This window comes from Helicoverpa zea, chromosome 19 (genome assembly GCF_022581195.2).
Source record: "Helicoverpa zea isolate HzStark_Cry1AcR chromosome 19, ilHelZeax1.1, whole genome shotgun sequence".
NCBI lineage: Eukaryota > Metazoa > Arthropoda > Insecta > Lepidoptera > Noctuidae > Helicoverpa > Helicoverpa zea.
In genome coordinates, this window is record NC_061470.1 from 11323944 (window position 1) to 11335287 (window position 11344).

The 11344-nt window shown below is 37.1% G+C and overlaps 1 protein-coding gene across 1 annotated transcript; it reads left to right on the top strand.

Moving 5' to 3' along the window:
• The first annotated feature begins 7402 nt into the window (after positions 1 to 7402).
• On the top strand, positions 7403 to 11024 carry LOC124639694 (carboxypeptidase B-like). The gene is made up of 7 exons (XM_047177140.1): positions 7403 to 7542; positions 7835 to 8047; positions 8221 to 8311; positions 8991 to 9092; positions 9253 to 9468; positions 9755 to 10180; positions 10784 to 11024. Exons 1-7 carry the CDS (start codon positions 7466 to 7468, stop codon positions 10958 to 10960), a joined length of 1302 nt encoding a protein of 433 aa, XP_047033096.1. The 5' UTR covers positions 7403 to 7465; the 3' UTR covers positions 10961 to 11024.
• The last annotated feature ends 320 nt before the right edge of the window (positions 11025 to 11344 follow it).

Genomic DNA, 11344 nt, shown 5'->3' on the forward strand with positions numbered 1-11344 from the left:
AGCGAAGCTTTCATACCTGAAGCGTGCAAACAGTCACTAGAAAATAAATAAGATTAAAACTGCAGTCATGGTGCAGTCTTCAATTACATTTAAATAGAAACAGACAAAAATATTGTTTTTTCGATACCTATACTTATGTATCTCCTATGAAAATATATATTTTAATGGTATATTTAATATCATCTTAGCTAGACCTTTAAAATCAGTCTTTTTTATTCATACTAAATTCCTTAATCCTAGTACCATTTACAACCTTGGAAGTTTATCTCCCATTTCTCGAAGTATTTCAATCATAGAAGTTGTCCTATCTGATGGTTATCAATGTGGTTGATAGTCCGCAGTAATGTGCGGTAACCTTAACACAACATTGTGAACTCCAGTCAAAACGTTACGGTCAAGATATCAGAGCTTTAGAGGGTAAATGACCCTCAAAGGGTCAGATATGGTCAGCTAGTTAAATGATTCTCGGGGTCTGTTTATGTGCTGTTTGAGGTAAATTGTTTGACTCAAATTGAATACTCAAAGTAAGGACACATATCATATTATCGTATAAGCCCCATGTGAAAAGGAAAAATTGTTTGAATAGCTCCTGACGGATTAATGCAATTTAAAAACAGTTGTTCAGAGCAAAAAACAGCTCAAGAGCAAAAACAGCAAGACTATGAGCACAACAAGAGCTGCATTGAGTCATTGAGGCACAACGTTTGAAACTTCTATTGTGACCATCGTTACAGTTTCTTTCACAGAATTCAATCTTCCTCGAGCAAGATTAAAAGGTTTCCGATCAAAACTCACTCACTGGCAAGTGCTTCAAGCAATCTCTTTAAAAACTTATCTTTTTGAGGCATTACGAATAATACAGCAGTGAATGGGCGAGTTCGCCTCTTTATTACAGCTCAAAAGAGGAAGGGTCAAAAATTTCGATTGCAAAATTGTCGACTTTCGCTCGAGTTTCAAGTTGGACGAAACGAATTGGTCGGCGCGAGGCAGGGGCGGGGGCGATCCGATGCTGAATAAAAATATGCTAAAATCTGTCAAAATTAAATCTGGGTAATTTCCTAACCAGATGTGGTTAGTTATAGACTCAAATAAAAAGATGGCGTCGTTGTCTGCGCCACTGTTACCATCTAAAATGAGTTCAGTATTTCCAGTCTCAAATATTGACTATTCCATTAATCTTCGACCACCATTTCAGTAAATCTATAGTAATAAACTTAGCTACAATCCGAGTTTTTATCACCAGAAAAAGCTTTAATCAAAAGTTGGTAACTGGCATCCATTACTCTAGTTTAGTTGACTCCTAAGCTTAGCAGTTTCATTTATTTCTCTGTCAGGGGCTAATTTATTATGTCTTTAACTCAGGGAGCGGTAATTGATTGCGGACAAATGGCCCGAACACTTTTGTGTCAGGTTATATCGGAAGACCAGGATACAGGACATTGGGCATTGTTTACAAGTGTATATGAACTAGTTTGCGGTGAAGGTAGGTTAAGGCCAGGTGACAATATAGGAAACAAATATTCCCATTCTTGTTTCGGGATTATTGAAGGTCTATTTGGTCTTATTTAATTAATGGATGCCTGTTATGAGACATGTGGAGATTCTTCCGGCTTTGTATGCATGTAAGTCTTTACACCAGTCCAAAGTAAGCAAAGCATTGACACCCAGAACAAGGTTATAACATTGATTATTACTAAAGACCGAACTATATTTGACTAGGCTACTAATAAACAGCTCATTTGATTTTGTATCTATGAAAGATTGCTGCCGGAATATGGCCAAAACAAACGCTGAATCTTTTTTTGCAAAAACTGCATGATATGATTCGCTGTTGGCTTGGGCAGCAAGCAATCGAGTAACGTTGAGCCGCGGCCCACTGGCTCATGAAACGGATATTTTGTTTGAAGCAACTCTTTGTGGACTCAACATTGTGAAATTCGTTGACGGCAACTTTCCGATATTTTCTGTTAAGCTGCCTTAATGACGGCAACTTACTGGCTTTATGTGCCCAAACATTTGTGATTTGAGATTTTAAAATCAATTTTGGGAATTTGGAATCACAATCGTTTCTCTTGTTTATCAGATGTTGACTTTAAAAGGCTTAGGTCAGTTCTTCTAGCGTTTTTAGCAGATTCCAATTATGTAAATTACCCCCTTCTGAAAATTACTTGACATGTTATTTAATAAGTTATCAAAGTAGCCAGTTCGTCACTGACTATAAATTCAGTTATTCCTATAAACGACATTATGTACCCTGTTTCAGTTCTAGGAATCGTTCATGCAATTACTTCACGCTTCGGGGGTAGGATATTATTACTCGGAACTGCTGATACCAAAGGTCAGTTCCTATATTTAGTAGATATAATCTCTTTACTGGTAGGTGTTGATAATAACTTAATTAGTGTAATATGTTAGGAGCGTTTCATCTGCAAAATATAGACGTGGATTTTAAAAAATATATAAAATAGAATGTAAAAGATAAATATTGAACTAAAAAAAAAACAATTTGTTGAACGTAAACAAGGTGTCCACAAAATATTTGAATTTGGAAAACAAACGTTTACACTGCCCAAACACCGTTTTAATGTTAAACCCATTGTGTATAAAACAAAAAAGGTCAAGGTCAAAGGTCTCACTAGAAATAAAATTGAAGTTTTATAACAAAAATAAGAATATTGAAGAGATTGGTTGTATCTTTACCCGAATGTACCTCGTGTGATATTTAGCCGGCCGGAAGGGATGGGCCTACTAAATAATGAAGGGGTGGCTACTACCCGCTCTGACCGGACAATGTGCGTTGTCCTGTCGTACCGTACTTTATGGTCACCCTATAATGCTGCCAGCATTTGTCCAAACTCACCTTCATTTTGAAAAGTGAACTCTATTTGCAGCGACATAAAATTCAATTTGCAAAAGCAAAGTGGTGTCCAATATTGGACCCAATACGCCAACTATGGTGCCACCGTACGATAAGCTATATGTGGTCACAAGATGGTGGTTCGCGTTTAGGCTTGATTGGAATCCAGCGATTTGTGTGACCCCAGTTTTCTTGGAGATTGGTTCTATTTTGTTTTTCGTCTAATTCAATCAAGTCTCTTTATTCTGTGTGAGCTACAAACAAGCTTGACATGTTTAGTCAAGTTCATAAGATTTACTTACGTAATAACAGATTGTATTTTACCTACTTCTTTTTATATTAAGTCATGATAATTATTGTACGAATTATCTTATGACATCAGCAAGTCAGTCTAGACATTTAAGAGATTACACTGAACCAAAGATAAAAAGACATAGGCCAACAAAAAATCTGTCTTGAGTATAAAAAAACTTTTTTACAAAAAAATTAAACCGACTTCCCAAAACACTAAAAAGCAAAAAAAAAAAACTATTTTTAGGTGCATCGGCCTAGAATTCGGTGTCTAATGGATGTTACTAAGTTAATTTTGCCACCGACTTCTAGGCCGATGCACCTAAAAATAGTTTTTTTTTTTTGCTTTTTAGTGTTTTGGGAAGTCGGTTTAATTTTTTTGTAAAAAAGTTTTTTATTTAAAGCTTTTCAGTGATACGTATAGTTGTCACTATCCATACAAGTGGGAAGTTCTTATCAATACAAAGAATATAAGTCCAAATACGAGGTATTTTACATATTCAGTTGTCGAGTTCCCTCGACTTTCTCTGGTCTCCATCATCAGGTCAGCTTCAAACCTTCACTGTTGCAAAGGTCTTGTCAATACAAATAATTTAAGCCCAAACACGAGGTAGTTTACATATTCAGTTGTCGAGTTCCCTCGACCCTCTCTGGTTTCCATCATCAGATCAGCTCCAAATCTTCACTGTTGAATAGTGCTTTTAGGCGTACACCTGAGTATCAAGTTTTTACCCTATGTATGCCTACAAATTTCGAAGGTTGCCCTCGATTTCTCAGGGTTTCCATCATCAGATCCTGACCTAATGACTATGGGACCAACTGGCAGCTATTCCGAGTCGAACAAAAAAAGAATCACGTAAATCGGTCCATAAACCTCGGAGTAATCGATGTACATACATAGAAAAAAAAAAAAAAAAAAAAAAAACATACCGGCCGAATTGATAACCTCCTCCTTTTTGGGAAGTCGGTTAAAAATATACTTAAACTTGACTAAGTATATAAAACATCATGACCCTTAAGTAAAATTCTCTTACTTAAGCCTGACAAACCGACACTTGAATTTTATTTATTTACAAAGCTGAAAAATAACAAGGTGGGTGCTTGACAGCAATATCTCACCGTAAGGGAAGTCACTGGGGTGTCAGACGCGACGTCTAGCAGACACTCAGATCCGGCAGCCGTCAGTCAGACTCACTTAGTTAATATTGCCGTCGGGTGCGTACTCAAATGGAAATTATTTCGAGTAATGAATAATTTGTGATGATGTAGAAGTGTTCTTGTCATTTTTATTTCGATTTAATATCGTGTTTTTGTTTATTTGCAATTGTAATTGTATTTTTTTTTTGGTGTGTGTTTCGGATGGCATGTTAAACTGTAGGTCCCGGCTGTGATTGAACATCCTTGGCAGTTGTTACGGGTAGTCAGAAGCCAGTGAGTCTGAAACTAGTCTAACCAAGAGGTATTGGGTTGCCCGGGTAACTGAGTTGAGGAGATCAGATAGGCAGTCGCTTCTTGTAAAGCACTGGTACTCAGCTACATCCGGTTAGACTGGAAGCCGACTCGAACATAGTTGGTATAAAGGCTCGGAGGGTGATGTTTATTTGCAATTGTAGCAATCTTTTTTGTGTCGGTCTCTCATGGTAAAGTACTGCTACCCCGAAGTTGACGCAAATATAGTTCGGAAAAGGCAGCAAATGATGACGTAGTTTCCACATTAAGCATGCAGACTCTAAAGACTGTACGTGATGAAAATACACTTTTCAGTTAACTCCATTTTCACGCAATACAGTACGTAAATGACGCAAAAACACACAGATTCAGATGATTTTATATTCAGTCCGTTACTGAAACACAGGCTGAATATAAAGTCATCCACGTAGATAGCAACAAAACCAGAAAATACCCCGCAATAAATTTCCCACAAAGTTAATTCAGTTTATTCGCGCTGGTCACAATTTGACAAATTACACAAAAAGCTATGCGGCTGAGAAGCAGGTGAGATTCGCTCTTTTAAATAAATAAAATAAGACGGTTGGCTGTTCAGTACAAAAACTTGAAATTTTTGTATGCAGCTCTAAAAATAAGCTCTTTTGTACTAGTTATTGTCTATAGAAGCAGTTTTAATGCATACCTATCGTTTAACTGTTTTATAGGACAATGTTATTTCCGACATACAAAAATATGACACGTCTTGGAAATCAGGTAAAAATTGCAAAACATAAAGCAATTTTTGAGGTTTCGCTTTGTAAAGAAAACAATTGTACAACATAGGTACATACTCATTCAAATAAGACTTCCATGTAACTTGACATTAATAAAAAGCCTAAAATTCCATCCACGTAAAACAGGGTCTCGTTTTAAAGCCTAGACACACTCACATCTGTTCTGGGCGTACTTTTTCTATTGAAACAAAACACGGCGCTACACGGCACGGGTACACATGACGAGATAAAAGTGTCGCGTACTTGCTTCGCTAGTTTTTTGCTTTCATTTTATGACGTGGAGAATGTACGCCCGCGTCGTTTGCTACACGTCTGTGCAAGCCTTTACAATGTTGGTACAAGATAAGACTTGCAACTTAATAGGAAAATAATACATAAGTAAAAATTACGCTATAGTGAATCCTTTTGCAACATTACCTAAAATAAATCAGGCTTAAACTTTTAATTAACGATTTCTGTAAATATTTACATACAATCAATATAATTATTCCGATGCTCACAATTTGTATATTATATAGTTCCACGAATAAGCTCAACTGATTGGCGAAAAGCGAGCAAATTGATATAATTACAACATACAAACTATATTTCCCCAAAGTGTCAAAGAGCTTGTTTTGTACAAAGTACATTGAAAAGCTGAAATCATTTTCAGTAATTAAGTGCTGCACAGCCACCAGCAGGCATAATTACTTGCAGGTTTTCGAATAATTCGCATAATATTCGTATAACTCGAATAATTGGCGTCATGCCACCAGCGTGTCAGCACTCAATGTGTTATGAAATGAAAAGGATTTTTTTGTTTGCGAAGCGTTATTATACGCTTCTTCAAATTGAATTATGGATCACGGGTGTTATCCATATGCCCTGGCTTCCAGAATACAATCACTAAAGTAGATTTAATGTACTTGGAACGCCAGACGGAATATTATATAATATGAGTCAGACAACTGCCAAGTGATCGCCGAGTCCTTCGATAAAAATTACCATTTCACACAGAAACACAAAAATAAAATCCGCAATCATAACCGATTGATCTCGAAATTAAAATCAATTAAAAAGTTAATACACGTAAAGGTTGGGATCGCAATGCGGACGATTGCACAAAGTAATGAGGAATGAGCTAACGACCAGTGTGAACACGGCTTTAATTAATGGATGCGTTAAGCTGCTAATGATGGATGGGTGTGCGTTTGAAGGTCAGGGGGTAAGTTAACATGACTAACATATTTCATATTCGAGACTTTTGAGTTTGTTTCGGTATTTTCTCTGCAGTACTCAGGAAATTAAGAAGTTTATTAAGAGTTCTGAACATCATTTTGTTTGCAGACTCGTCCGCAAATCTGAAAATGGGATATAAGGATAGTTTTAGCAATTTATTTTAGCTGTATACAAAAAGCAACTTATTTACTTAACTAACCATTTGTATCCTTCAACCTAAATAATTTAGCATTTCCTTCTTCTTAAGTCTTCAGGGATACAGCCCTAATAAATCCCAGCTTAATTTAAAATTCGCTCACAAAATAACTTCGGAACTTGCCAAAAATAATTATAATTTTGGCTAAATACTAGAGTATCTTTACTTAAAGGCCCAAAAGGTTTTTAACTTACTTAGAAATCTCGGAAGCTAAGAGAATTATATTCAACTTTGGTATACAAATGCCATTAATGTAAGAGCACTTTGTGTCCCACAACGTTTCCAATTTGATAAATTAGAGGCTTTAGGGTTTCTGAGATAATACCAGTGAGACTACTTACTAGTTTGTATTTAGGTTATCTGTAGTAACATCGGTCGCATTGATTGACAAAACAAGAAATCAATACTAAAAGCATGACATTTATTTCCAGTAAAGTTATCGACATCTACAATGTCTAAGATGACACATTTTTTTTTGTGTAGATACCTAAGTTTATGTATTAAAAAACCTAACAGAAAAAAGATAATAAAAAATGTTATATCCGAATTGAATTTAATCGATGTATTTAGGCATACAAATCACATTACTATCAGTAATTCGTCAAAACGTGGAGATAAAGACAAAGATTACGATAATGTACTGGTTCGATAGTTGGTGCATTGAGTCGATACTCGTCCGCCATGGAGACACGACACTTGCTTGTCCTGAGCGCTGTGCTGGGCCTGGTGGCAGCAGGGAAACATGATATATATGCCAGGTAGACCTTTTTTGGAATTTTTTGAAATCTGTCATTATTTTGCAGTATGTCAAAAGTTTGGTTGGAGACAGATCTTGCCGTCCAAACATTTTTATAGGCTATCAATTGGGAATTGGAGTTTAGAGAAATGATTTACTGACATTTGCTACTGCACTAGATAAGCCCTAAAAAATCTCTATCCAAAAAACTTTATTATTGACGTTCTATTAACGTCTTCTTCGTGTATTACTGAGTCACCACTTTCCTGTCCTACACATGTACCTAAACCTGTCTTCTTTCCATCATTTTACAGGAATTCAGTCCACGGAGTCCAGCTCCGTAACAAAGCGGACCAAGAGTACATTCACCAGTTGGAAGTACAAATGGATCTGGACATCTGGCAGGAGGGGGTAGCAGGACGCAGGGATGCTCAGGTCATGGTGACTCCTGACAAGAAGACTGCCTTCCTAAAGGCTTTGGACGATAAGGGAATACAACACTATGTGCATTTGGAGGACGTGGCAAAGTAAGTTGCACTGTCTGGTCTACCTTTGTTTAAATACTTGTGGTATATCATCAACGTAGAAGAAAATGTCTTTGTCAAATCCCAAACTTTAATCGCGATGAGATATCATCTTCGAGCTAAATGTTACAGTGTACTAGTATATTAGTTTGCTTATTGAATGATGATTTCAACAGGGCCTTCACCGACTATGACGATCAAGTAGAAATGTGGAGGTCCATGAGGAAATTAAGAATGATCTTCCAAGACTATCCGCGATATGCTGATGTAAGTTTTAGACCTGTGTAACCTTCAAATACAAATACAATTCAAATAAGTTACCTATTTGATATTTTTTTTCTGGATAAAAAAAAGGATAAACTCAGATCGTAGAAATAAAATAAGTTTTATCAAAACTAATTTTGAATTGAGTCCCAAATATTTAAGTTTGGTACAGTCTATTATGTCTAACGTCCATAACGAACTAACCGATAGTGGACCATTTCAGCAATGAATTATAAACTCTAGGTTTGCTAATACATTGTCGCTAATCCGATGTTTGTGTGATTTAACCGAGAGCGGAATAAATGCTGGCAACATTATCTATTCATTTGTCAGTTAAAAGCTTTGCGGATTTGTTGCCAACTAATTTGTCGTATATTTCCGAAACACACATGTCATACATTATGAATTAGTTCTGTTTATTTTAATTTAGGTTTACTAAGTTAGCCTGTCCTTTGCGGATTATCTAGAATGAATAAATAATATCCTTATGTTAGCTAGTTTTACATTTTATCCTTTGTTTTTGAAAGAGTCCGCATCCATATTTAAACTGATTATATAATGACGATTATTTTTGTTGGAACTATATAATGTGTAATTTCGACGAAGCTTTATTAGCTACCAGTGTAAAACATACTGGCCTTCAGTTTAATCTCTTAAATACTAAACGAGCATAATTTTACAGGTTGACGCGTATTTAGAGGGAGTAGCTTCGCAGCATCCCAATATTGCGAAACTAGTGACTGCTGGAAAAAGTTTTGAAGGTCGTGACATCAAATACTTGAAGGTAAGTAATTGAACTATTAATGACAAACAGCCAAAAACTTGCGACAAGAGACTTTGCGTCACAAAGAAAAAATTATTAGCCTGAAAGCTAAAACTTTAACACAGTTGAATAACTCCCAAATTTATTTTTCTTTGTCTGCAATTATTCCCGCCATATTCAGATCTCGACAACCAACTTCGAGGACGCCAGCAAACCAGTATACATTCTGACGACGATGATCCACGCGCGCGAGTGGGTGACCACGCCCGTGGCGCTGTACTCCATCTACCGGCTGGTGGAGAATCTGCGCAGCCAGGACCAAGACCTGCTGCGAGACATCGACTGGATCATCATGCCGCTCGTCAACCCTGACGGATATGAGTACACTCATACGCATGTGAGTATACATTGTTGACTAGAATTGACTGAAGAAGGAGTTCTTCAATTCTGTAGTTAGGACATATTAAGCTAAGGGAGATTTTAAAGCATTAATACTTACATAGACTGATTCGCATAAAGTCTGAGGATCTAGGCACGACAGTATAGTAATCCAACATTTGAATATTTCGTAAGTCAACATGTAGCCGTTCTCATTGAGTTTGCTTGAAAGATCAAAGAAAACTAAAAAGAACAAATGTGGTAGCCCAAGATGGCAAACATTACATAACATTTCCTTTCTCCAGGAACGACTCTGGCGTAAAACAAGAACAAAGAACGTCACCAACCACGAGACCTGCGTCGGAGTCGACGGCAACAGGAACTTCGACATGAACTTCGCTTCCTTAGGGGTCAGCAACGACCCCTGCCACCTGACCTATCCCGGCCCCTTCCCCTTCTCCGAGGCAGAGACCCGCTACATTCGGGACATCTTCCACGAGTACCTCGGCAGGATCCAGTTGTTCATGGACGTTCATAGCTTTGGGAACTACGTGACCTTCGGTTATGGAGACGAGACTCTGCCTCAGAATGCTCCTCAAGTGCTGCAGGTGGCTGCGGCCATGGGTGCTGTGATTGACACGAGGAAGCTGCCTGAAGCTGACTTCTATCTCATCGGGAATAGTGCTACTCTGATGTATGTGACTTCGGGATGTGCACAGGATTATGGAACGGTATGTCAATTATATCCTCATATTAAACAACAATGTTTTGTAATGTATAATGGAGTCTGGATTAAAGTCGCTCAAGATGCGGTTGAACATGCAGGAATAACCTAATCAAGGGAATGATGTCATGAAATGGGCTAGTGATATAATTGTTTTTCTCGAAGAGTATTTAATTAATTATTTACCGGTTAAATGTACTTTCTGTGATAAGTATCTAGCATATTTATGTTTGTAAGATATTAATCTTTATATCTGTCTCAGACAATTTTAATCCGCAGTTAATGATAAAATTATCATAAACATATTCCAACTGTTCATATTATCGTTTAGCTCATCGACAATAATATTTTTTTAACTTCTTGAATCATTAGATCGATGCTAGTCGAAAGCAAGTTTCAATAATCATGAAACTTTAGATGCCTCGCATCTATACATATTGTAAAGATTTAAAGTATCTTATTAATTCATATTGTAAGCTGTCCAAGAACACCATTGGCTAGGAAAGAGTGGAACAAACTCCCTTACAACAGCAACACAACACAATTCAATAAACCTTTTCAAAAAACGTATCCACCTAGCTACCTACTAAAGCATAACATGTTCTTGCAGTCCATAGGCATTCCGTTCTCCTACACGCTGGAACTGCCATCCTACGGGTACGACTTCAGGGTGCCTCCGCAGTACGTGGATCAGATCAACGAGGAGACCTGGCATGGCATTGCCATCAGTGCGCGTCTCGCCAGGGTCTACTATACCGCCAGGAGGAACGCACAGAATAACTCTTAAGATTTATGTAGTAGTGAATTTATTTTTCTGAATTATATTTCGCTTTTTTTGTATATTTACTGATCGATTTTGTTTTACTTTTCTTCTCATCCATTAACACATTGTTGGAGTCAGTTTTCAGTCTTACTGCAGCCAACTACTAGTATTTTTATGGAGTGCTTGCATATCTGATCTCCTCAACACAGTTACCAAGCAATACGATACGTTTTGATGAGACACATACCGACATGTCCCTATTTTAAAAAATTTACAAATATTTTTTGGTCTTTGCTTCGGCACTAGCTGTTGTGTATAATATTGAAATGTTTAGTAAATAGAGTGCCTGTAAAATGATCAGGGGGCGTATTGTTATCTGGATTCCAATGCAAAATAAGGAGAGCAATA